Genomic DNA, 27,169 nt, shown 5'->3' on the forward strand with positions numbered 1-27,169 from the left:
GATGGTTGAAACCCAGTTTATTAGACCAGAGGCATGCGTCACCCAAAGCCCTGCCTGCTGTTCCCCTATCCAATGCACACTTTTTGGCCTCATTCCTGCTTCCCTCTGGGGAGGTATGATCTCTGAGGAACTCCCAGGAACCAAGAGATTCCAAAGATCCTATAGCCTTACTCTCCAGCTCCAGGCCAATGCACAGGTGACCTGCTCACAGGTCCTGTTCTGGGATTGAAGACCAAGACACAGCTGGGGAAGGAAGGCCTGGAGAGGGGCTGGGGCTTAGGCCTGGAAGGAGTGTCTGGTGGAGGGAGGGGGCAGGCCCTCCACCTCACTTGTCTCTCATTAAGATAGGGAGGGACAACAGCAGAGCTTTCAACTCCTCCTCTAGGCCTCTCTTTCCTACCAAACCCACCTCACCAGAAAATAAAAGTGGTGGGCTTGGGTATCAGGTGAGGAAAGGGGGCTGGGCACCCAGAAGGAGGAAAGGCCACTGACTGAGGACCTCAGCTTCTGCCTGTTAGCATCCCACTGCCCCAGCTTTAGAAGTCACCAATCCCCAGCTCCCTTCTGTCTCTGACACACTTGGCTTAGTGTCCAGGGCAGACCTCCATCCCCTGGGTGGGGGCTATCTCTACAGCAACCCCTTCCCTGGGGATGCTACTGTCAGCTGGGCAAAGGGCAATGGGATAGGAGGAGCAGGGGAAGAGAATGTTAAGGCTGCAGGGAGGGTCGAGGGTGCCCGGGTTGGGGGAGAGGGTGAGGCCAGAAAGAGGCAGAGCTTGTGATTCACAGCTTCCTTTGTCGCCACTGAGACAGTGCAAAGGTTACAATGCGCGTGTCGTCTCCTTGTGCTTCTCAGAGGGATGTGTGTACACAGTACAGACACCAGGGGAGAGAGTCCAACTCTTTATACAGGCGAAGGCATTCAGAGACCAGGGAGGGGGCAGAAACATAGAAGGTGGAACTTGGGGTGGGAGAATGGTTCTCAGAGACAAGAGGGGATGGGGTGGAGACATACAGGGCTGGGGAAAGTATATACAGAGATATAGCAATATAGAGTCTGTATCATATAGAAATAGAAAGTGCAGATGAGGTTGTTGAGAGAAGCAAATGAAGTTGGAGAAGAGGATGTGGGAGAGTTCCATAAGAAAATTTATGGACGTGGCCCTCTACAAGGGCCTCCGGGAGAGGGACTAGTGAGGTTAGGCACCAGTGCCCTTCTCCCTGAGCTGGATGTTAACCAGCCAGGTCTTTTGTGGGATGGTGAGGGAGGGCTGCCTCTTGGGATTTCTCTCCAGCAGCTGTGGGGTGGGGGTGAACTTATAGGTATCAGGATGTCGCCTACAGCACCAGGGCCGCATCTTGACCCCATTACCACTTCTTAAGGGGATCCCCAACCCCCATGAGATTCCACATGGTGTGAAAGAGTGGGGCAGAGGTTTTAGTTCCTGCCAGGAGACTTGGGTTTGGGGACAGTCACTGGGCTGAGAGGGTCTCTTAAGGCTGGGGAAGCCTCCCTCCCCCACACTAGCCCTCCCCCTTAAGGTACATTCTCTGGTTTGGGGCCAAATTCCAGACCCCAGGGATCCCTTCCACCCCTCACTGGGAAGGGCCTTTGGTGACTGGTGGCAGCAGAATGTAGGTGGACACTCAGATGACAGACAGCTAGACAGACAGAATTCAGGCTGGGAGCTAGGGGAGGCAGCATGGAGAGAGGGGCAGCCTGAGGTCCCTTGCCCCGTTCTCCCTTTTTAGTTCTTTCTTAGATTAGTTTTGTTAAACGTAAAAAGAATGGGATAGAGGCAGGGAGAGGACTCTATGGTCAAGACTCCTTCCTTACCACAGACAAGAGGAAAGATCTGCCCCGGAGTGTGGGGAGTCCCCAGGGCAGATGTGAGGAGGCAGCTGGGGGCCCCCTCGCTCTCCTAGTCCTCCCCATCTAGGCCTTTGGTTCAGCGGCCTGCGGGGCTCAGCAGGTAAAGTCCTCGAACGTGCCTCGGGCCGGATGGTGAGGTAGGATGTTGGCAGCGTATGTCATCCCGGCAGGGTGGCCCCGGAGGCTCTCGCACGGGTTCTAGGGGAAGGGCACAGGACAGGGATGGGTTATCCCTCGGAAGGGCTTCCGGTAGTGCTGGGGCATTCAGGAGACAAAGGAGAGAAGGTGGTGGCAGAGGCGGGTGGGCGGGGGTTGACAGGGGTTCCTGGGGCGGTGGAGGCAGGGGCGGGCTGGAGGGCGCCCTCGCTCGCTCCCTCACGTGTCTTTTGACGTCGTCCAGGCTGAGGGCCACGCCCTTGTCCGCACTGCTCCTTTTGGCCTCCTTCTGGCACTTTCCTCGTCGGCACAGCTTGTGCTTAATGACCTAGGACCGGGACGGGGCAGGTGGGCGGGCTGGACCCTGCCCCCACGTGGCCCTGCGCCGGGCCCCGCCCCCGCTTACCTCGTAGGCGTAGTCAAAGAGCTCCAGCACCGTGAGGATGCTGGCGCCGATGAACAGCCCCATCTGGCCCCCGATGTCACCTGCGGGGGCAGGGGCCAGGGGGGTCAGTGGGGTCAGGACGCCGTGGGGGCAGCAGGGTTTACTGGGACTGGGGCAGGCAAGTTGTATTCTCAAAGAGATTGGCAGCCTTCGCACAGAAGGATCGCAAAGCCAGATTCGGGTGGAAGTTTTATTTTCTTCTCTATGCTTTTCTGCGTTTTTCTACCTTTCTAAAACGAGCAGGTGCTTTTCAAGAAAAATAATCGTTTACAAAATACCACAAAACTCTTAATTTCTGGGCCGATTTTAGGAGCATATAAAATAGTCTCCACTTCCATGCCTACGCCTCCCTCATGACCACAGTCCTGTCTTTTCTCTTTTCCACTTTGCCCTAAGAGAAGGCTCAGTTCCCTTCCCTCACCACTTACCAAGACAACAGGGTTTAGGGAAGGGCCTCTGGGGTGGAGGACCCTCATGGGACAGAAGTGAGCACCCTGCTTTTGGATGATAGGGAGCCATGCCATGCCCATGGCATGGGAAGGGGACAGGTGCCATCAGCAGCTCACCCAGGAGCCCTGCAATCTCATAGGCCTTCTTCTGTTCAATGGTCTCATAGTTGAGGACTTCAAAGAAAATGTCCAGCACCAGGATGTTCTCCCTGCACAGGGGTTGGGGGAGGAGACCTAGGTTCAAGTCATATCTCTGTCTCTTACTAACCAGGTGACCTTAGCAAGGCAGCCTCTCTGAATCTGTTTCCATATCTATAAAATGAGATGCTGATGGAGATACCTGCCTTTTAGGATTAAATGAGATGGCATATAGGGAGAAATGTTCTGTACCATATGCAGTATGTATTAAGTATAAAGTGACTACTGTTACAACAATGAGGATGAAGAGGGAAGAGAAAGGGGTGCTTTCCTGCTTATTCTGGCCTGATCTTCCCTGCATACCCACCCTAGACTCTTTGCTTGCCTTTTGGACCTTCCCCGTGTTATCTCAACTTCCCCCTGCCTGCCAGCCCCCGCCCCCATCAAACCCCACTCATCCATTCCACAGTCCCAACCCAAGGGCCTTGCTGTACCCAGTCAGAGCCCTTACCCTATGTATTGCTCAGATTTGTTGAACTTCTTGGCCAGGTACTTGGCTGAGGCTTTGCTGGGGATCTTGACCATGGACAGCTCCTTGCCATAGCGGGTCAGGTTGCAAGGCATTTCACACACGCAGTACTCCTGGTCCTTCTCCACCAGGAAGTCTGCACTCAGCCAGGTGAGAGGTCCCAGTTGAGTGGTGCCCTTCTGCCAGCACCTTCCCGCATGCACATCCTAGCTCTGCCCAGAGAAACCCTGGGCCCCTTTCTTTTTCCATGACCTGCCTGGATGCCAAACTCTGTCAACATCCTACCTCACCATCCAGCCTGAGGCATGTTTGAGGACTTTACCTGCTGAACCCTGCAGGCCACTGAACCAACGATGTAGATGGAGAGAACTAGAAGAGTGAGGAGAACCCCAGCTGCCCCCTCACAGCTGTGTCCACCTTGAGCTAATTCTCACCAAGCCTCACCATGGATATTTCTTACTCTTATATCTCATTTCCTCAGGACCCTCCAGGGTCAACCAGCTGAGGGGCTGATGAAAGAAGATGAAGGCCATTCCAAGGTGACCTCTGTTCATTTTTCATAGGGTCCTCTGAAGATGCTTTTCTCAACTTTATTTATTATTATTATTATTATTTTTTTGAGGCAGAGTCTCGCTGTCACCCAGGCTGGAGTGCAGTGGCGCGATCTCGGCTCACTGCAAGCTCCGCCTCCCAGGTTCACGCCATTCTCCTGCCTCAGCCTCCTGAATAGCTGGGACTACAGGCGCCTGCCACCATGCTCGGCTAATTTTTTTGTATTTTTAGTAGAGATGGGGTTTCACCGTGTTAGCCAGGATGGTCTCGATCTCCTGGCCTCGTGATCCACCCACCTCGGCCTCCCAAAGTGCTGGGATTACAAGCGTGAGCCACCGCGCCTGGCCGATTATGATTATTAATTTGAGACAGGGTCTTGCTCTGTCACCCAGGCTGGAGTGCAGTGGTACAATCTTGGCTCACTGCAACCTCATCTCCCAGGTTCAAGCAATTCTCCCACCTCAGCCTCCGGAGTAGCTGGGACTAGAGGCACATGCCACCATGCCCACATAATTTTTGTTTTGTATTTTTCATAGAGTCAGGGTTTCACCATGTTACCCAGGCTGGTCTCGAACTCCTGGGCTCAAGCAATTTGCCCACCTCGGCCTCCCAAAGTGCTGGGATTACAGGTGTGAGCCACCATGCCTGACCATTCTCAGCTTTAGTATCAGACACAAGAGCGGGTGCAGCCCAGTCCAGGAGTTATGTGAGACTTCTGGGAGCTTGACCTGAAACTCCTGTGCACATGGCTGGCAGCACCTTTTCCCTCCCCCAGACTGCCCCAGGCCAGGGGCGCTCACCCAGAGCAGGATCTGCACACTCCTTGTACTGCTCTGGAGTACAGTATGGGGCATCCCCTACAGAGGAGAAAAGACAATGATACAGGATGGGGATTCAAGGGGTCTGGTGATGGTGGTATTACCAAAGGCCTAGAAGGTGTAAGCTGGGAGAGGATGGGAGGGGAGGACTGGTGGGCCCCCACGCTGCCCCAGAAGTGACTCACTCCCAGTCTATACCTTCTAGACCCTTCCCACCCATCCCTGGAGGTGCAGGCAGGAACTGAGGTCAGAGAGACAAGAGCCAGATGGGTGTGGAATGGAGTGGGCTGGAACTGGGGTTGGGAGATTGATACGGATGGGGAGCTAGTGAGGGGCAGTAAAGGCCCAGGGACCCCAGGAGTATGCTTGGAGCCCTGGGCCTGACCTGGCATGTGCACCATGCGGCAGTTGCAGTTCTCCACCAGGTAGCGTGTCTCACAGTCGATGCGGCAGGCGGTGATGCTGTAGGAGTCGAAGAAATCCAAATCCGAGTCCATGGTAACAGCTTTGCAGGTGCCCCAGGGCGGGGGCAGGTAGATGAGCTGCTGGGAAAGCCGGGGAGCTGGGGGAGTGCAGGGACTTCTCCCCAAATCAGCTTGATGGACTCCTCTGACAAGATGCAGATCTCTGGAGTTCTGCCCCTCTCTCTCTCTGTAGCCTCTGAAGGTCTCAGAGTTTACAGAGCATTCTTGTTCATTCGATCACTCATGCTTCGGACTAGCCAGACTACCACCCAGGTCCTCACTCACCTGTCCTTCCCATGCTTGATTGCCCACCACTCCATCTGGACCCCTCAACACCCCACCCCAGGACCAGCCTCCCATGGCCCTCTCACCCGCTGCTCCTGGCAGGCCACAAAGGTCTGGAAGCCTGGGGCCACGCCAAAGCCCAGCTGGTCGATGAAAGGAGGTTCATCCTGACTATGGATCTGTACTTTGATGCCTGCTTCGAAGGACGTCTCGTCTAGGGGAATGAGGGGTGTGTGAGTTGGGAGGACTCCTGACTCCCTAACCCGCCTCAGACCTGGGGGCATCCTACATCTCCTGGGAATAAGCACAGCATACACTGGGACTGGGGTGGGGGAAGTCTATAGGGTCCTAGCCCATCCCCCAGCCTCCTTCTGGGTTTACCAGCTCTGAGCTGCTCTGACGACCCCTGCATCCTCTACACTTCTTTTCTTACCTGGCTTCTGCGCTGCATCTTGGTGTTTCAAATACTTTCTCCCAGAGTGTCACTGTTTCAGATGCTCTCCATTTATCCCCCTCCCTTTCTCCCTTTTCCCCCATCTCTCTCTGCCCCAAGGCCCCCCGAGACCAGACAGGCAGGCAGCCTGAGAAGAGAGGGAGTTATTTATAGAGTGGTGGTGGCGCTGATGGAAAAGGATGGCTGGTTACCTTGGAGAGTAACTGAGCCAGGAATGGGGAGCCAGAGAGATGTGAGTGTGGAAGTCAGGTAGAGTCAGCAATGGAGATGGTGAGATGCTGGGGGGAGAGGGGAAAGGGGAAAGCCCGGGCCCTGCCCGGGTCTCACAGAGAAGCCCAGGAATCCCCTGGCAGAGGCTGGGGCCTAGAGCCATGCAGAGGGGCCCCTGAAGCGGGTGACATACCAGTCTCCCCCCACACAGGCAGGTACTCGTCCTGCTGGATGTCCAGCATGATTTCCAGCCCATTGCCTGTCCCACCCTTCATGGTCTTCAGCCGCGGCCGCCCATCTCGGCCTGAGTTGAACGTGTAGCACTTTCCATAGCGTGTGAAGACCTGGCGGGGGTAGAGTGGAGAGCCTGAGTCCTGCCAGCACCCTCTACTCACCAAGGGCTGTTCCTAGTCACCCCAGCTGTTGGAATCTCAACACCCTTTGGGAACGGTTCCTCCTGTGCAGCCTGTTCTCCATTTGCTCCCCTCTCCCACCTGTTTCCCGCCCTTCCTTGCCCTCTGTGTGCCCTGGAAAACTGTTCCTGGTAGGGTGCATAGCCTGAGCTCCTTTGCCACCTGCATGGGCTTCTAGTTGGGTTTCACAGTTGGGAGGTATTGGTAATGGATCAGAAGGCAGGAGGAAAGATTGGGGTATGAATCCTTCTCCAGCCCTCGCCCCTCTGTAGCTCTAGTAGTGGCTTACGCTCTCCATGATTACAAATCTGGTCAGGGCTCCCTACACAGCACTGTCTTCTTTTGTGCTTCTTTGGCCTAGGAGTGATAACGATTTCATAGTACTGCTCGCTGCCTCAGCCCCTCTCACTGGTTTTCTTAACCCTGCCCACAGATCTGTCAGCAGTCCCTTTGTTAAAGTCTTCAACTAAATCATCAGGTAGCTGTCTTTTTCCTGCCAGGAACCTGACATATGCATTTTCATCACCAGGATCCCAACATAGCCAGATCCCTGGCCCCTCCTTGGGACCCTTTCCTCAGGCCCAAGCTCCTGAGGCCTCTGAGACATACCTTCTCTTCTCCTAGATTTCACTCTGGGAATCTAAAATTCTGCTTTCCCCAAGACCCAAACTTAGTTTTTTGTTGTTGTTTTTTTTTCGGTTTTTTTTTTTTTTTTTTTTGAGATGGAGTCTTACTCTGTTGCCCAGGCTGGAGTGCAATGGTGCAATCTTGGCTCACTGCAACCTCCATCTCAGCCTCTCAAGTAGCTGGGATTACAAGCACACAACATCACACCTGGCTAATTTTTGTATTTTTAGTAGAGACGGGGTTTCACCATGTTAGCCAGGCTGGTCTCAAACTCCTGACCTCAGGTGATCCGCCTGCCTCAGCCTTCCAAAGTGTTGGGATTATATGCGTGAGCCACCGTGCCCAGCCAAACTCAGTTTTTTGGTTTCCTTCAGCCCCTAGCCCCTTGGGTCTATCATTATTCTATTATCAGCAGAACCTGAAAGTAGACCCAGTTGCCATGCCAAGGACCACGCTCAACCAAGCACCAGCACCTCTTCTCCCAGCACTTGGGACTGAGCCCCCAGGGCATGGTGCGTGTGTTAATGCTTTTGCAAAACTAGGAGGGCCTCAGGAGATATCTCAGCCCTGGGGGCTGTCTCCCCAGTCTTCTCCCCGCTCCATGCCCCAGTGCAGCCCTGGTCACAGTGCTGATTAAAAAGCTGCAAAGAGAAAAGTAAACCAGTTATTCTTGGCCTTTTCCCCACAGCCTCCTTGAATGTCCCCAGGTTGGGGTGGCCGTGCTTTTACTACTGCTGGATGGTGACAAAGTCCACAAAACAAGTCATAAGGTGAGTCAACACAGCCCAGAGCAGGGGACAGACAAAAGAGTTTCAGGCCAGACTGAAGCCGCAATGGCAGTAGGTTACTAGGGAATAGGGTCTTTGTCCCCTTCCCCCTTCCTAGAACAGCCTCCTCCATTGCCCTCCAGAAAAGGAAACATACTGCTCTCCCCACTTTGTGGGTGAGGTCTAGGGATGAGGCAAAGAGAGAACTCCAAGGGCTCCTAATCCCCAGCCCCATGACCAGTTCTTGCGGCACCCAGCCACAGGCTCCAGGCTGGACATACACTCATGCCTACACTCCATCCAGAGCTGTATGGGATTAGAGGTGTCTGAGGCCGGCTAGCAGCCCTGCCTTGCGCTGGCTCAGAGGACTGGGCTGCTGTACAGTGGATTGCTGCTGCCACCTGGTGGGCCTGGGTGAGAAGTGTCTGCTCTACCCTCAGGCCCAGAGGAAGCCACGTTCCTATGGCTCCTGGCCTCCCTGAGGCCCAGTGGTCCAAACCCCCAGGCCCCTGTATGCCTGCAGTCATCCCATGATGCACTGGTATGATGACACCCCCTGCCCCTACACTAGGGAGGGGGTGGAGGACTGAGGGATGGGTGTGTGGGGCAGGGAAGGCCTGGTACCTGGGAGCTGGTGGAGCAGGAGAGCAGTCAGGCCAGACAGACCTGGAAGATGAACTTAGGAGAGACAGTGGGGTGCCAGGTGACCCTCCAGCAGGGAAGGCCCTAGACCCCTGGGTGGGGGGCCAAGCAGGAGGACAGTTCCCAGTGACAGCTTCCCCTAGGAAGAGGGTCGCTGGCCACTTAAAGCTGGGGAGAGGGATATGACTTAAAGACCTGTTATTTACCCTCAGAGACACACACACACACACACACACACACACACACACACACACACACACACACAGAGCTGGTGGGGGTGGGGCACCCGTAGGAGGGCACAGGAAGACCAAGCAAAGATGCATTGAAGTCCCTGCTGTGGGAGCTGCTGACAAGCAGCATGGTGAGGTGGGGGTGGTGGGGGATGTCCCCACCCCTCTACTGTCTCCCTCTCACTCCCTTCTCTTGTACCACCAGAAACCAGGCAGCACCCACCCCAGCTTCAGTCCGCGGGTGCTAGTCAAAATAGTGAGCAACTGGCCAGGCATTGGTGTCCACCACAGATCAAAGGTTGACCTCACAGATGGAGCAAGGTCCCAGGCCCTGCTGGACCATGAGGAGGTCTTGGGAAGGGCAGGTGAGACTGGAGGACATGTAGGGAGGAAACACCAACTAAGACAGATGTGTTTCAAGATTCTAACGGGAAAAGCAGTGCTGGTATGGACCTGGGAATATCAGCCTAGCTTCAGGCCCTGGACTCCTGGGTAAGCTCTGGCCTGGGTCAGCCAGGTGAGGAGGGGGCAGCACAGTCATCAGCCCCAGCCCCAGCCCCAACCCCAGGAGGTGACAGTCAGGGAGAGCCATGGCAGACACTTTTGGGGTACTGTGGCAGGCATGGGGCCCCACTCACCACTGAGAAGTTGTGAGGGCCACAGGGCCCCCCTTGGTAGGAGCAATAGAGCAGCATGTCCTCCAGCCGGTGGCAGGAGCGATTGTAGAAGCGGTGCAGGTTAAAGGGCTCCCCAGAGTAGGCCTCAGGGCCCGGTGGAGCAAGGGGCACCCCAGGGTCATCACTTTCATCCAGTCCCAGCATGGGGGCCAGATAAAGCAAGTCAGGGTAGCTGAGCTGGGACAGCCGCACGGCATTAGTGTTGCAGAGGGTGACCGCCGGGAAGGCCAGCTCCGTGGTGGCCACTTCGTTTAGCAGGGTCACGTGTGGGTAGCTGAGGTAATAAGCAACGCGGTCCCCTACCTGGCACAGGAAGGCACCCAGTGCCAGGACAAAGGCCACCGCCCACAGCGCCTGCCTTGGTCCTGGACCCCCCTCCACAAAAATGTGGTTGGTGCCGTGGAGGGTGCAGCTGTTGGCAAAGGCCACCAAGTCCATGGGTGAATGCCTCTTGCTGGCCTCCTTCCTCACTGCCTCCTTTTCCTTCTCTTCTTCCTCCTCTTCTGATTCTGAGATGTCCTGCTGCTGCTGATGGTGGTGGGGACCCCAAATATCTCCCAAGGGCCCTGGGGCCTCCTCTCCAGAGGAGAATGACACAGAGCAGAAGATCCGAATGGGCATTTTCTCCAGGAGCTTCCTGGTGCCAGGGATTGGCAGGAGGAAGGGGGAAGGTGCCAGAGGGGAAGGCTATGTGACCCCAGGCAGAGTCTGGCAGAGCTAGCCACCCAGCTTGTCAGTCAGGTATCCACAGCCTGGCTGGCTGTCCTTCCTCACCAGGGCCTCTGTGGCAGTGTGGCTGGGGCGGGGCATGGGAGGAGGACCAGCCTGCCCTGCCAGGGAGGGCGGGTGTCTGGGCTGATGAATAATTGATGGCAGTGGGAAAGGGAGGGCTGATGGAGAGCAGGGGGCTGGAGCCCCTTTCCTGTCACCCGCTCCAGCAGCACAGAGAGGGTTTAGGACAGAGTGGAAACCCTGGAAAAGCCTAGGGCTGGGACTCCTGGAACCCACCCCTGCCGGTGAGGAGGGACCCGGCACCATCCTTTGCGCCCACTGCCATGATGATTGCAGTGACAACAGTCCCCACCCCCCAGGACACACATAACACATACTCATGCTCTCTGTCATCCTCCAGTCTGTTCCTCATCATGTCCCTCAGTGCCCGCATCCCAATTCTGGGTCCTCTCCCTTATTCTCCCTTCATCCAGTTATTCCTCTGGGATACCTTAACCCCTCCGTGCCCCACCACCAGGCACTCTCTCAGACCTCCAATTCCAGTCCCCGACCCTGTTTCTCTTCCCCTCCCTCCCTGGCCCCAGCTCTACTTCAGGACAGCATTACCAGCCCTAGTCCCACCCCCTATGCTGAGCTGTATTTTGGTTCCTTTCCTCTCCCCTACTCTCCTGTGGCTTGTGGGCCAGCCCAGGTTCCATTAGCAGCAGTCTCTCACTGACCACAGACTCATTTCTGACCAGTTCCTGGCACTAAGGGGAGGGACCCTGTCTCCTGCAGTGGGAAAGCTTCCTGGCAGATCACCACTACCCCTTTCAGCTTGCCCCCTGCAGCCCTCAACAGTTTAGGAGTTCGAGGAATTCTCTGGTGGATGGAAGAAATTGAGATCAGTGCTGGGGGTGGGGCAGGGGGACCTGGGTCAGGTAGACAGTATTGGGAACCAACTTGGGGTTCCCGCCAAACCCTCAGCCTTGCAGACTCCCGGCCTCAGTCTCTGAGGCTCCCCTGCCCCTAATTTACCATTCCCTGCCCCCAGGCCCCTGGTCCCTCTATGTGCTCTGATTACTCAGGGACACTGGTTGAGGAACTTGAGCCACCAGCCAAGTCTCCAGGGCCAAGAAGGTGACCTGAGGGGAGGAGGGGAAGGTTGGGGAGGGAGGTATAGCAGATTAACTCTTTCTCTGCAGGGCCAGAGGAGGAGCAGTAGGGCTAGACTGGGGCTAGGTGGGTCTGCTTGGGCCTCCCCATTCCTTAAGCATCCCCTAGTCCCAGGTTGTGTTCCCCCTCCTCCTCCTCTCTTCTCCCTCCCTGCTCCCACCATCTTCCCTTCTCCATTTGCAGAGACCCTAGAGTGTGTTGGGGATGGGAGGCAGAGTGCCAGGTTCTAGCAGAACTGAGTGATGTGGAACTTTTGGCCTCAGCTTTGCTGCCAGGGACAAAGAGGCCCCAGAATCGGAGTCTTGACCTCTCGCCCCCTCCATCCTTCTGCCACTGCCCTCAGATTGGGCTAAACAACAGCCACTGCCCTCCTCTTTCTGCCACTGCCCTGCTCTTTTGCCTAAACAACAGCCTCTCAACTGGTCTCCCTGCCTCCCTGCAGTTTCTCCCCACCTTTAGTCCATGTTTTGTGACTCTGACCATTCTGCTTAAAGACCTTTTCTCTAGCCAGGCGTGGTGGCATATGCCTGTAGTTCCAGCTGCTTGGGAGGCTGAGGCACAAGAATCGCTTGAACCCGGGAGGTGGAGATTGCAGTGAGCCGAGATCGTGCCACTGCACTCCAGCCTGGGTGACAGAGCAAGGCTTTGTCTCAAAAAAGTAAAGATCTTCTCTCACTTCCCACTGCCTCCTGTGAAAATTTAGGCATCTCTTGTGGCCCCACAAAGCTGAAAGCAATGTACCCTCCACCTCAGGCCAGCATCCAGCCGCCACCACCCATCCCCAGACACACAAGGCTCATCCACAGTCCTGTGCCTTCCCTGGACTCCATCTGGAGAATTCCTACTCATTTTTCAAGACCCTACTCACATATTACCTCCTCCAAGAAGCCTCCCCCAACTCCACAGAGCGCTGTGAGTGCCCACCCAGGGAATAGACTGAAGGGTCCAGTTCTGCTCAAGGCCCTACAGCTATGAGACCAAGAGTAAAAGAGCAGGACCAAGAGACCATGTGCGGGAACAGGAAGCAAGGAAAGCCAGGAACACCCTGGGCAACCAGAGATAAGTCATTTCAGAGATGAGGAGAGACCCCCCCCACCTTGAGCTGCTGTCCTCAGGCTTCTCCTGCATGAACCTGTGTGTCCTCTCCTGTGTGCATCTTTTTCCTGCCTGCCAGATCTTGAGCTCTCAGAGGGTAGGGGCCTCCTCCTTTGCATTCCCCAGGAAGTGCTTCAGAGAGGACTTCCAGACTTGAGTGGAGTGGGCTGAGGCTTGGGCTGAGGAAGCTGCAGCTGCCCATGCATTCCCACTAGAGGGCACTGTCCCTCTCCTTCAGATATTTTGGAAGGAGAAGTAGATTGATTTCCAGAAGGAAGCAGCAAAGGCAATAAGAGCTTCCAGCTTGGGAGCCCCAGCAAAGAGAAGGGTGTGCATACACAGACAGCGCCAAAGGACAGTAAGTTGGGTGCAACTGAATACCTCTTCCCTTACAGCAACCAAGACCACACTGCACACTTGCACATTACCACACAGACACACAGCCCTGGTGTGGGGCGACACACACACCCCAACACACAAACCCCAACACATACACCCCAACACACACACACACACCAAGACACATACACACCCCCCCACTGCACGTCCTCTCTCCTCCATCACCTGTATGCTTGTTCAAACAAATGCTTATTCTTCTAACGTTCTTTCTCGTCTTCATCTTGTTCAAGTAATTGGAGGATGAGGAAAATGTCAAAGGGCATATACAGAGGGCCCCTGGAGAGGTGCCCAAGCAGACACACACACAGAGCTGCACTCAGTTCTGAACCCTCTGTCCAAACATGCAGCCCTCCCCATCCAGACCTTCTCTTCAGCAGTGTGTGCTGAGTGGTTTCTGACTTTTTCTGTATCTCTTTCTTCATTCCAGCCACCCCTTACATCTGTGTAATGCTCCATGGTGTTTTTTGTTTTGTTTTGTTTTGTTTTTTTGACAGAGTTTTTCACTCTTTGTTGCCCAGGCTGGAGTGCAACGGTGCGGTGATCTCGGCTCACCGCAACCCCTGCCTCCCAGTTTCAAGCAATTCTCCTGCCTCAGTCTCCCAAGTAGCTGGGATTACAGGCATACACTACCACACCCGGCTAATTTTGTATTTTTAGTAGAGACAGGGTTTCTCCATGTTGAGGCTGGTCTCGAACTCCTGACCTCAGGTGATCCACCCGCCTCAGCCTCCCAAAGTGCTGGGATTGCAGGTGTGAACCACCATGCTCGGCCCATGGTTTTCAATTGTTATCTCATGGGATCCTTATACAACCCAGTGAAATAAGCAGGTATGAGAAACTTCATTCCCATCTGACAAGTGAGAAAACTGAGCCACACCAGCCTATTCAAGTCTCAGGGAGAGCAAGAAGTGGGCTGGAGGCTGGAATGAGGTCATCTGTCTCCAAATCCCTTGCTTCTTCATTCTTTCATTTACTCATTGCCACAGTGGAGAACACATCATGGACCTGCCCTCAAGGAGCTTACTGTCGAAGAGGGGAGACAGACATCAATTCAAAAATGAAAAAAATAAATATCTAACTACAAACCATGGTAAGTGCTATAAAAAAAAATATGGCTCTATCAGAGTGAATGGCAGAGGGACTTGACCCAGACTGGGGAATCAAGGAAGCTTTCTCTGAGGAAATGATGTTTGAATTACAGTCTAAAGAATAGAGAGGAGGCTGGGCACAGTGGCTTACACCTGTAATCCCAGCACTTTGGAAGGCCGAGGTGGGTGGATCACTTGAGGCCAGGAGTTCAAGACCAGCCTGGCTACCATGGCAAAACCCCATATCTACTAAAAATACAAAATTAGCCAGGCATGGTGACACATGACTGTAATCTCAGCTACTTAGGAGGCTGAGGCACGAGACTTGCTTGAACCAAGGACGTGGAAGTTACAATGAGCTAAGATTGCACCACTGCACTCCAGCCCAGGTGACAGAAGGAGATTCTGTCTCAAAAAAATAAATACAAATAAAATAAAATAAAAAATAAATAAATAAAGAGGAGTAATTAGGTAATGGTGTGTGTGTGTGTGCGTGCGCACGTGCCCCCGTGGAGGAGGGAGGATATTCCAGAGAGAGAACAGAGTGTGTGCAAGGGCCCTGAAGGACAGAGATGAGAAGGGGCAAGCGTAGCTGGAGAGGTGGGTAAAGGCAGGGAGAACCCAGGTCACTCAGGGTCTTAAAGGCCACAGTGAGGATTCTGGCTCAGGGACAATTAAAGACTCCCCATGGAAGGAGTTCACGTGATCAGAGCTTTGATTTGAAAAGACAACTATGGCTGCAGAGTGAAGGCTACAGAGGGACTGCTGGGAGGCCTGTGGAGGAGCCATTGCAGTGGCCCAGTGAGACATGCAGTGGTGGGACGGCCTGGAACAGGGGTAGAGTGGAGATGTTTATGAGGCAAAATTGGTAGATCCTGTCAAGGCAGGTGAGGGAGATGGAGTGTCAGGGATGATTTCTGGTTTGCATGATGGGGTGAACAGTGGGGTGGCTCACTAGATCAGGCGCACAGGTAAAGAACTAGTTTGGGAGGTAAGATGATGACTTTGGTTTTGCACATGCTGGTCTTGAGGAGTCTTAGGGACATCCAAGTAGAGACGTTAAGTGGAAAATTGGCGACTGGAGCTGATGCTAAGAGGAGAGAGCTGGGCTGAGACATAAATTTGGCAGTTGTCAGTGTGTAGATGGTAATTGAAGTCATGAGTGAAGATGAGACTGCCCAAGAATAGAATATAAAGTTAAAAAAAAATAGAAAAAAGGTCTGATTTGGCAGTATCCACTAAAGCTAAACAGAATCATACCCTATGACTTAACCATAGCTCCATAGCTAGTCATATGCCCAGGAGAAATTAGTGTATATGTCAACTAAAAAACATGAACAAGAATGTTCATAGTAGCTTTATAGATAAGAGCCAAAAACTAGTAACAACCCAAATGTCTAGCATCAGTAGAATGGATCAATTGTGGCATATTCATATAATGAGATACTATATAGCATCAAAAAAGAACCAACCACTGCCACACACAACAACATGGCTAAATCTCACAGACATAATCACAAGCAAAACAAAACAAAACAAACACACACAAAAGAGTATACACCGTATGGAGGATACATATACTCCAGGAAGTTCAAGAACGAGTGAAATTAGTCTATACTGATAGAATAGTGGTTAACTCTTGTGGGGTAGCATTGACTAGGAAACAGCCTGAAGGAACTTTCTGGGCTACTGGAAATGTTTTAAACCAATGTAAATACATACCAGTGTAATATGCAAAATACTACACTGTAAGACATACCAGTGTAAAAATTCTTCAAGCTACAATACGGTGCATTGTACTCTTGTGATTTAAAAGAAGATTAAAGCTTGGGACTGAGCCTTGAGTAGTGATGACACTAAATGGCCAAGCAGAAGAAAATGAACTGGCAAAGAGACAGAGGAGTGGGTAGACAGAGAAGGAAAACAAAGAGAGTATGATCGTCAGGAAAGGGAGTAGTTCAAAAAAGAGGTGGTGGGGGCCAGGCGCAGTGGCTCACACCTGTAATCCCAGCACTTTGGGACGCCAAGGCAGGCGGATCACCTGAGGTCGGGAGTTTGAGACCAGCCTGACCAACATGGAGAAACCCTGTCTCTACTAAAAATACAAAAAAAAAAAAAAAAAAAAAAGCCACGCATGGTGGCATGCGCCTGTAATCCCAGCTACTCAGGCAGCTGAGGCAGGAGAATTGCTTGAACCTAGGTGGCGGAGGTTGCAGTGAGCCGAGATGGTGCCACTGCACTCCAGCCTGAGCAACAAGAGCAAAACTCCGTCTCAAAAAAAAAGAGGTGGTGGGCAACTATTTTGAATGCTATTGAGAGATCAAGAATTAAAAAATATATAGTTGCTGGATTTGGCAACATGAAGGTGACCACTGGCTTTAGCTAGAACCATTTAGGAGGAATGGCAATGACAGGGGAAGAAAGCAGCCTGGATCAGAAAGTGAGTTAGAGATGAGGAAATGAAAACAGTGAAATAAACACATCACTTTTAGGAACTTTGTGAAGGGAAGCAGAGACACTATAGGAGCTGGCAGGTGCTGTGGAGATGAGAGACACATATGTTTTAGTTTTTATCTTAGCACAAAGACCAATACATAGCAAGTGCTCAGTATATGTTAGCTGTCGTTACAGCTATGTATTTTAAGACAGGAGCATCTTCAGCATGTTTCATTGTCAATGGGGTTCCACTTGAGAAGGAGCGACCAACTGTAGAGCAGGGAGAGACAGAATTAGCAAGAGAAAGATCTTAAAAAGGCAGAAGGGAATAAGATGAAAATTCTAGGTTGAGACTTTATCCTAGATAAGATGAATGTTCCCTTCTAGGGCTTGGTACCCAGAAGAAGGACAAGATCTTGTCTGAGGCTTCTATTTTCTCAGTGAAGTAAGTGGGAGGCAAGGTCATCTGCTGAGGGTGAGAGGAGCTAGGAAGGGTGACTGAGAAGAGTGGAGAAGTTTGCAGTAGTCATCAGGGAGAGCAAGTTGACCAGGAAAACGCAGTGGGGTTGCCAGGCAGCACTGCACGCCCATTTAAGGATGTTGAGCATGTACGCAATGCAATGGTATGTGAGTTCCTCAGGGAGGTCCTGGCTGCCCTGGTGTGACCCTGGGGAAAGCCAGTGGTGGGTTCACCCAAGATAGGCGCTTGGCCTGATGGTGCAATGAAAAGACAGAAGCATCAAAAAACTAGGCCTACTCAACTTGGGAACGGGATTCCTAAGGTCTCTTCTCTGCACCCTTTCTTGCCCTTCCTGCCTCCCCACACTGCTTCTCAACAGAGCACCCTCTTCTAAACACGTTCCTGCTCCTACAGTCATACACAAAGAACCTGGACTCAGAAGATCTGAAGTCAGGGTCCCACTCTGTCATTTCCCAGCTGTGTGACCTCAGGCAAGTCACACAACTCCTCTGAGCCTCATTTTTCTCATCTTTCCAATGAAGATGTTAACAATTTCCTACCTACAAGAATTATGAAGCTCACATGAGCTAAAGTAAAGGGAATCTGTAAATTGCAAAGCACAACTGAAAGAGATGATTAATTTTGCTGGTATGTGCTCTGCATGCAACCAGAGGTTTGCCTGCACAAAAGCTTTCTCCCACAGCCACACACACCAAGCTGCATGGGCCCCCATATATCTCCACATGCTTCCGCTTCACACTGTACATCCACACTCTACCCCAGACACACACAGAGGTGCACATGTGTGCTTGCACGCTTGGGGCGCACATGTGATGAGGGTGTTGTGAGGAAGTCTGAGACGGCTGCTGTCCAGGGCCAAGGCCACTGCAGCAGTCTCACCCCCAGGGATGTTCTCAGCCTGGCATACTGGTGTGACACCAACTAGAGACACAAAGCACTAAGCTGCACAGCCCAACCTCCTGGGCCCACAGGACTGTCAGTCACACAGAGGGCATGCAGAAGGGTGGGAAAGCATTTTCTATCCAAGAACTCATGGGATCTCAGAAAGATCACAACTGGCCCTGTCTCTCCCTGGAGAGTGGCCTTGGAGAGCCTGGGGTGGCAGAGTGTCTGTCCTGACAGTTCCTTAAGGGAACTTCCCTTTAAGGTGAATACACAGCAGCTTCATGCTCATCTTTAAATATTCTGTGAGGAAGATGTCCAATTCCTGTGTCCAGGTAGGCTGGCGCTGCACATCCATTACACATGGGGCAGTGTGCACTTGGCCAGAGAGTCCCAGAGGAAGGGCTGCCCCTCGATAGAGAATACTCTTACAACCTCCTTAAAGGAGATTGGGCTTAGAAGCTAAGAAGTGGGGCCAGGTGGAACTTTGCCCAAAATAGAGACCAGGAGCCCTAATGCCCAGTCCCATCCTCCACCCAGCTAGGCACCCCTTCTCATTCTTGCTGTCTCCTTCCAGCTTTGCCTCCCAGAATGTGCACCCAAGGGTCCTGACTGGGACGTCATAGGTCAGAAGGTAGAGGCTTCTAGATTGGCCACCTCAAACATACAAGTGAGGGAAAGCTTGGGGGTGGGGGTGGGCAGGGGCTGGCCAAGGCTCTGAAGAATGGCCCTTGCCGGAGAGAATTGGCCGGTTGATTTAGTTAGCTGGGGAGACACCAACACATTCTATGAACCTGGCGTTCTCCGAGAGGCTGAGTTTGGCTGGGGAGATTGGGAGGACTCCCCTTGGATGTTGAGAGTCTGCTCATCCCCAGCATGTTCCCCCTTGTTCTGAAGCCCACCCCACCTGGCCTCCTTTAGTATCACCCCCATGGCTCTCAGCCCTGAACCTCCCACGCTGCACTTCACTGCCCCAGTGCAGGACCTGGCACACGGAAGTGGCACTGTCTGCTATGGGAATGAATCCAGTGGAGCTTAACACTCCCCTAATCCCAGCTTCTCATTCTGAATATTCTGTCTCCCTCGCCATCCCCTGAGATTTGAAATTACTTTCCACAAAACCGAAGCACACTCAGAAGCAACCTCCACCCACAGCAGAACATTCCAAGCTTCTCTGTGGGCCTCCCCCTCTGTCTCCAGGACACACTGGGCATGCAGTGGCCACCCCAGTTCTCCACTGGCTGGGCAGTGACAAAGGCACAAGACCAGCCCTCCACTTCCAGGCTTGGCCCCCAGAGGCACTTAGTTACTGAATTCCCTATTACTTTAGCCAGCAGCCCAGAGATCAATTAGCTTAGAGTAGCTCTCAGCTGATAGCCAGTCTGAGAGAGGGGTGGAGTCAGAAATGGCTGGGGTCTGGGGAGAAGGGGAAGAGGTGAGAGAGAAAACTGGGCTACCTGAAGGATGTTTGTGTGTATCTGTGTCTGAGACAGAGGGAAAAGGAGCCATCTGAGACCCCAACCCAGGGCCCACCCACTGGATTCCTGCAACTGCAATGGGCTCTGCTCCCGTCTCCTCTCTCCATCCGCCTGTGTTCAGATTAGGCACTTTCTGGGAGGGAGGAACAGATGAGAAGGATAAGGTAGGAGGCAGTAGCCACGAACACCTAGGGCAGGAACCCTTCCCCCAAAGTTCATGAAGCCCATGAACCCCTCCTCCAAAGTTACTGTCTCCAGGTCAGCCTCTTCTATCCTTCTGCAATCTGTACATGTTCCCCCTTCCCACCCCTGAAGACCACCAGGCCTCTGGGTGGGGCTGCCCAAGACCCCTCTTCCCCTCTCTGCACAGCAGTCTGGGCAGCCTCTCCCCTCAGCAGCCCCTCCACTCCCTGCCTAGCTGGAGGGTGCAGACCCTGGCAGTAAGGTCAGGCCCTTCCAAGGGACTTCTGGTCTGAGCTTCTATGGGGCAGCATGGGGTGTGGGGATGAGGGGTGAAACCTGGAGATGAAGAAGCTCCGTGCTAGTCCTGGCTCTTGCCAGGCGCTGCCATCCCTGGCTCTCCTGCTTTTAGATGACCTCTCTCTCCCCACTTTGGGTCCCAGGATCAGCCACCCACAGCCACCTCTCATTGCAGGATCTTACTTCCCTAGGTGCTCCAGGGGATGCCCAGGCCCCTTCGGAACCTTGCAGTGGGTTGCGGGGGAGGCTTCTGTGCTCATTCACTCCACCTCTTCCCTGGGAGATTCTGGTCTCCAATCCAGGGTCCTGAGAAGTACTCTTGTGGACCCCTCCCAGGGATTCTTGTCCCCCAGTTTCACCCTCCTGAGAGAGATTATGAGCCACACCACACGCCCACCCCAGCATTTCCACTCTCTGCCCTCCTCTTCCTTCTCTTTCAGGCCCCAGAAATGAATTCCTGCTTCTCTCTCCCCTAGGCAAAGGGTCTAGGTCTCAGCGGAGGAGGGGGTGGCATAGGGCAGACTGGGTGACCATCTGCCAGCCCCCTCCCCTTGCTGCTGCTCAGCATTCCGGCCACATCAGCTGCTCCCACTGCCAGGGACAGATAAGGTGCAGCTGGAGGCTGGCACCAGCTGCGACTGTGCTCACTCCCCTGGCCCCCACCCAGACACCAGCAGACAGCTGCACCCCAGCCCCCCTCCATGGAACCCCTGCCCTGCCTTGGCCTGACTGGCCTCAAGGTGGGGCAGGAGAGAGGAGCCGCAGACCCCGTTGCCTTGGCAACAAAGCACCCTACCAGGAAGAAAAGGAGGTGGCCGGGAAGAGGGGGCCTTGTAGTTGGGTCACTATGGTTGCTCAGGAGGCAGCTATTGAGACCTTCCCAGCCAGGTTGCTGTGGGGATACTCCCTGCCCTGCCCTTCTGTCTCTTCAATCCTGAAAGATTTCCAAACCAGTCCCTCCCAGATTCAGCTCAGGCTCCCCATATTCACCCCCACCCTCCCAAGCTGACTCAGCCACACCTGGGGGATGGACCCTGGCCAAATGCTCTGTGACCACCAACTACTCCCTGGGGTTGAGCTGGATCCAGGAGCACATCTGGAGATATGCCTGTTACTGCAGATCCTCATCAGGGGAGCTGGGGTCTTTGAGTGACCAGAGCAGCCTCCCTGAATTGTCTTCTTATGCCTCCTCCAACCAGCCTTTAGAAACAGGGTTCTTATTGTTGAGATGAGGGTTGCCCTTAGAAATCTACAAAAGAGTCCACACGTGCTCCCACACACTATATTTTACAAACGTGTTGAGCAAGGTCTTGGACAGTGGGGGGTGGTATCCCCACAGCAATCCTGTTGGATGGGCCCCAGCAGCTTCTTCCTGAGCCACTGAAAGAGCAACCAAAGCCCTAACCACAAAGTCTCTCTTCCATCACTACCTCCTTTCCTCAGTGAAGAACCTCTGCTCTGAAGGCTGCAGAAGATGCCAAGATGGTTTCCCTTAGACCCTGACCCTATAGACAGCTGTTTTCTGTCAGTGCTACATCTGCCCAGGGCTGGAGACACACTCCCAACACACCTCTGAGCCTAGCAGCGAATGTCAAGGATGTTAATCACAAGACTGAGGAGAGAAGGGAGAGGGTGGAGCATCAGGCAAGGAGTGTGGGAGCCCTTAGGACTGGGGAGCTGGAGGAGAGAGCCTGCCAGGCCCTTCTCCAGTGGGGAGGTGTCAGACATGGACTCCGGCCAGACGCCCATCTGTGTGGGAACATCCCTATGGGTAGAGCTCTTGACATGGAGAGGGGCTGGCAATGAAATCAACTAAAGAGAGCAGAGGGAGGGGTGAGAGTTTCGGGTCCAGCAAAATTCAGGGTCAGGTCTTTGATACGGGCTGCAAAACAGCAAAAACCTGGTCTTCCCTGACAACCCAGAAGCAAGAAGGGGCACAGCTGGGGCTGCAGGGTGCTAGCCTGTGTGTCTCTCCCCCAGAGTAAGAGGAACAACTCAGACTGCTCCAGAACTTTGTGAGCCAATCACATCTCCATCTGACTACTTAGAATGGTCCCCTCAGACGGCATGGACCAATCACATCTCAACATCTCCATTATTGACCAAACGTTATCTTAGCATCACCACTTGGAATCTTTCTGGACATGATGGACAGATGGAGCCTCAACTGAACACTTTCTATGGACTAACTGTGCCCAGATTTATATCTTAGCACCTCCTCAGATTGAGCCAAGCACTTCCCTCCCTCATTCAACACTACAAACCACTCAAACAAATACATTTTCTCCATCTTTCTCAGGGGTCCCTCCTGCTTGTATGTTGGGTGTGTTGGAGAAAGGGGGCTCTGACTTTTGCTTCCACCTTCACCTACAGTCCTATTACTCTTGGGAGCATCACTTGTGAGACTGGGAACCCTCTGGTCTCGAGCTCTGGGGAATCCAAGACTCTCCTGCTATGAAGAAGTAAGAGAGGGAAGGAAGTGGTTCTTGCATCTTGGCTAAGCTCCCCATCAGCTTGGCTCAGTAAAGAGTGCGATCAGGTAAACTTTGTCCAGCAGGATTGACAAAGGCCCATGAAACTGGTCTGCAGAGCAAGGCTTAAATAGATTGGGAAGTCTTGCACAGCAAGAAACACTAAACGTGACCATGGTGCCATCCTTTCTGCACAAATACAGTTCATGTTCCCATACTGCAGGAGGAAGCAAGCAAACAGGGAGAAAATGGGCAGGAAAAAGGGAGAGGATCTGAGAGCTGAGTAGGCATGGAGAGAAAAGGGTCCTTGAAAAGAATGTGAAGTGGACACAATAACTCCAGGGTCCATAATATTAATTAAAAGAGTAAAGGACATTTTCAGCTTAAGGAGACATGAGTTCTAATCCTGAACCTGTCACCTGTCACTAACTGTGTGAGCTTAGGTAAATCATTCTGCCTTTCTGTGTCTCAGTTCATGCATTTGTAAAATAGAGCTAATGTGATTATGTATCAAGGCAACTGAGGGGAGCCTAGAAAGCACATGAAAGAGTTATGAACATTGTCCATTCATTTGGTGTTATTGTTTCTACATGGCTCCAGAGCCTCTGGTCTCTTTGCCATCCGGGTCCAGGTCTTAACCCTCAGGAATCTGTGTGACTTGCCCAGGGTCGCCCAGCACATCAGATGCCAAAATCAGTTTCCCTACGCCCTCCCTGAGGTGCTGGCCTGAGGCAGCCACATCTGTGGGGTATCTCCATTTTAAGATGCAAAGGAAGCCTCCAGGGCAGCCATGACTGGGTGTCCTGATGGCCTTCCTTTCCTCAGACCCTGGCTCTGTGGCTCTTCCTGGTAAGCAGGGAACCTAACCAGTGTATGTGTCTATGTATGGGGTGCAGATGGCACAGAGGGAGTTACTGTCAGGCTATTTAAGAGAAGGTTTCCCTTACTTGTCCTTCACGGTGCTTCTCAAACTTTAGTGTACACTCCAATCACCTGAGGATCTTATTAGATGCAGATTCTGGTTCAGTAGGTCTGGGAAGTGGGGTGGCAAAGTCCTGCATTCCTTTCAAGCTCCCAATTGATGGTCCTGGACCTCACTACAAGTAACAAGGCTGTAGCTTACCCACCTCTCTGCTCAGCTCTGACACCTGTGGCCTAGAAGGTAAGCTTGGTGGGTTTGTGGCTATGTCAGGCCACGTTTGTGCATATATGTGTGTGTTGTGCACTGTAGGCTCTCTTTCCTGCCATCATGGCTGCAAGGCTGAGACTCAGGCCCTCAGTGAGTGTAAATGTGTCCCTATGCTGAACAAACTCCCCTTCTACCAGAAGCAAACCCCAGGACACACAACTTCCTCTCCCAGAGTAGCAAGCACCTGGAGAGGCCCAGCCTGCTCCTTGTCTCCTCCTCCTCCTCTGTGGGCCAGGCTGACTCACACCCCACACCAGGGGACTCACCACCTTGAAGTCTTCAGCGCTGCAGACCTCTCCCCGGAAGTGGCAGGACAGCAGCATGTCTCGAATGTCGTGCCCAGCTCGGTCATAGAACTCACGCATGTTGAAGGGTTTGGGTTTGAAGCTGCGAAAGTTGGCTTTGTCCTGCAATATCTCCAGCTGCTTTTCGTCTGCCATCTGTGTGTCTGGTATCTCATACCTGGGGCCCGGGGGTGAATGGCACTCGGGTCAGTACAGCCATCAGTGTCCCACACCCAACTTGGGTGATGGGGGCAGCCTCCAGCCCTGGGGATCAGGCCCAGGTATAGGCAAGGAAGGAGAGCTGGGCATGCAGAGGATCTACCACATGGGTCTGAAATGACAGAAGGATCTGTAGTGGCTGCCCAGGGGCAGGGCATCCCAGTATATGGGTGAAAGGAAGCATGGATAAGGTGGGCAGAGAGACAAGGCAGGGACTGTGGCTTTTATACTATAGTCTCTACCCTTTAAAGATGGTCTGTGCCCATCCGCCAGCTGACGAGAAGGTCAAGACAGAGTGGCCAGAATAAGGGTAAAGCTCACTCCAGAGAAGGTGACAATGTCTCATATCTCAGGCTGGGTAGGGGTCAAGCTGTTCTGGACTATGCTGGGATCAGAGGCTGGGTGTCCTTAATTGGGTGCTCAGCAGCACCCTAACTCCTCTGCTGTGAGTGGCAGGTTTCGGGGTGGGGGTGGGTTAAAGGGCAGGCTTGACTGGCCTCTATGGTGGGTTAGGGAGGCAGACACCCTGACTGGAACTCACACAACTCCAGGAGCAGAGCTGAGGGAGGGTGGGAGCCACCCACCTGTTGTTGAGCAGGGCCAGAAGCTCCCCGGCATGATACAGGTCATTCTTGGAGACTTGGCTAAAGCGGAACTCGTTGAGGTTGCACAGCGTGACAGCAGGGAAAGTAAGCTGAGAGGCAGCCACCTCGTCGAGCTTGGTGACATGGTGGTAGTGGAAGTAGTACTGCACACGCTCCGTGCACACACACAGCAGCACAGCCAGCGAGCCCAGGAAGCACAGGGCCCACAATGCCCGCTTCAGAGACAGCCGCTCGTAGGAGAAGATGTGGGCCAGGCCGTGCAGCGTGGAGCTGCTGGCGAAGGCCTGGATGCTCACCGGCTGGACGCCACCCACCTCCTCCTCCTCGGCCTTCAGTTCCATCCTTGTTGAGGGGATTCTGGGGGAGGGGAGAGGGACAGTCTGTCATTGTCCTGGGATGGAGGTACACATGGGGCCCCCCCTCCACATGTGCCCATCCAGAATCCTCATCTCCAGAGGTCACCACTCCTCAGGCAGAAGACTTCCCTGCTTTGCAAGCCCAGAGGTGGCTGACCAAGGGACACATCCAGGGTTCCTCCAAATACACAGGAACAGGGGGTCAGGTCAGGCCAAGAGAATGCTCTCCCAGAGAAGCTTCCCAGGCCCGGGGAGACCCCAGATACAGTCATCCAAGATTGATGGGGAAGTCCTGATGCACCCATAGGCAGGCGCAGGAGTTCCCTCCAGATGTGGGGTCACTCTGGGACAAGAATGTCCACCCCATCCTGGAGATGAAAACTGGCCCAGATGGGCTGACCCCGGGGTAAGGAGCTCCTCTCCTGCTCATGGGTATTCACAGGACGGGGCTGTGGTCCTAAGAGCTAAACTGGGGCCAAAAAACCCCCAGGGAGGTGGCTACCTCTGGGGAGGGGCCCAGCCTGAGTCCTCACCTGCGGGTGTCTCCAGTTCTGAAATAAGAGCAGGCTGTGTGTGTGTATGTTGGGAGTGGGGGGTGGCGGGCTGCCCGAGGTGGATGTATGGAGTGGGGGCGCGGTTCCCTATGACAGCGAGCTGTCCCCGCCCCGGACGCACCCCCCCCCCCAGTCCAGCTTCTCGTCGCAGTCAGATCCCCTGCTCGGCCCCCGCCCCCCTCCCCAGCCACCGAGCCGCCCCAGCAGCAAGGGAAATCCAGAGGGAGGAGAGTCCTGGCTTCGGGGTGCCGAGGAGCCCCGCAGCCAAAGGCAGGGGGATCGGAAACCCACCTGAGGGGGCTTCGGGAAGCCGGCAGCCGGCGGCGGGTCCTGGGGCGCTGGACCGGTCGCGGGCTCAGCGCCGAGTCGCGGAGGAGCTCATGGCCCGGGGCCGGAGCCCGGGGCCGCCGCGGCACGCCGCGCAGAGCCCTGCAGGGAGCGGCCCGCCCGGCCCCGCTCGGCTCCGATCTGTCCGCCCGCCCGCGCGCGCTAGCTCGCTCTCTCGCTCGCCTCGGCTCGGTCCGCCCGGGCTCGGCGCGGTGCGCGGTGCTCTCAGCCCTGGGATCTGCAGGGATCCATCGTCCGGCCGGGAGGCGGCGGGAGGGGAGGGGGAGGGGAGGGGGAGGGAAGAGGGTGCGCGTGCGCGCCTACGAGTGTCTGCGAGGCTGTCCCTGGGCCGGTGTGCACGCGGGGCTCCGGACCGGGGAGCGGGACCCAGGACTCCCCGCGCAGCCTCGCCCCTCCTCGCGGCAGCTTTCGGCGGAGCTGCCTCTCTCCAGTCCCGGAGCCGTCTCCCTGCCTGCGAGGCCCTATGGCTTGTGTGTGTGACTCGGTGTGTGGTGTGTGTGCGCGCGCGCGTGTGTGCGCGCAGGAGGGAGGGTGTCTGCCCCTAGCGTCCCCCTCCCCGCGCTGTCTCCTTCGGATCGATGCTCTTGCCTCTTGCTGCTGCTTCCTCTGGTGGCACACACGCTCGTACACACACACACACACACACACACTCCGAGTCACACTTGACTAATTCAAGCACTTAGCCCATATGGAGACAGACACACATACCGACCAGAGTCACAGCACACCATTCACAACCACACCCCCCACCAACAGATGTCCACGTATCCCGGGGGCCTGATCCACATGGCAAGCACTCACCTGCTTTTATCCCTGCTCCCCACCTACATGTGACATATATACACGTGCACATATGTCAGCCAACACGCAGCCTTGACCACTTAGATCCCATCCTTGTAGCTTTGGGCTTGTGGGGGGCATCGTCGCAACCCCTTACTGCCAAATCTCCAAAGAAGGAGCAGAGAAAAGGAAGGAAAAATAGCCAGAGGTCAAGGGAATTTGGACAGAAGGAAGGGGGCAAAGGGAGTGAGGGGGACAGGGTGAGGAAGGGTTGGAACAGGGAGCTATGCTCAGGGATGGAGCAGAAGTCTCAGCAGAGAACCCAGGCCTGGGGACTGCTCCTGTGGCTCTCACCTTTCTCCTTCCCTGCCTCCCTCCTCTTCTCTGAGAGGCCTTGGGGGGCCCTCC

General features: G+C 54.2%; 1 protein-coding gene across 3 annotated transcripts; it reads right to left on the reverse strand.

Moving 5' to 3' along the window:
- LOC105492856 (acid sensing ion channel subunit 1) lies at positions 1-26,484 on the reverse strand. Of its 3 annotated transcripts, XM_071071749.1 has the most exons (13): positions 25,925-26,484; positions 24,703-25,080; positions 23,882-24,077; positions 6,868-6,960; positions 6,567-6,717; positions 5,796-5,923; positions 5,346-5,502; positions 4,943-4,999; positions 3,573-3,726; positions 3,041-3,132; positions 2,436-2,515; positions 2,253-2,357; positions 1-2,071 (listed from the first exon to the last, which is right to left on the reverse strand). In XM_071071749.1, exons 2-13 carry the CDS (start codon positions 25,062-25,064, stop codon positions 1,967-1,969), a joined length of 1,680 nt encoding a protein of 559 aa, XP_070927850.1. In that variant the 5' UTR covers positions 25,065-25,080; positions 25,925-26,484; the 3' UTR covers positions 1-1,966. The 3 variants fall into 3 exon arrangements, with proteins under 3 accessions (XP_070927850.1, XP_011758438.1, XP_011758436.1); XM_011760136.3 differs by lacking the exon at positions 6,868-6,960 and having other exon boundaries at positions 25,925-26,479; XM_011760134.3 differs by lacking the exons at positions 6,868-6,960; positions 23,882-24,077; positions 24,703-25,080; positions 25,925-26,484 and adding an exon at positions 9,691-10,814.
- Between the last annotated feature and the right edge of the window lie 685 nt (positions 26,485-27,169).

This window comes from Macaca nemestrina, chromosome 10, assembly GCF_043159975.1.
Source record: "Macaca nemestrina isolate mMacNem1 chromosome 10, mMacNem.hap1, whole genome shotgun sequence".
In the NCBI taxonomy this organism is placed as follows: Eukaryota; Metazoa; Chordata; class Mammalia; order Primates; family Cercopithecidae; genus Macaca; species Macaca nemestrina.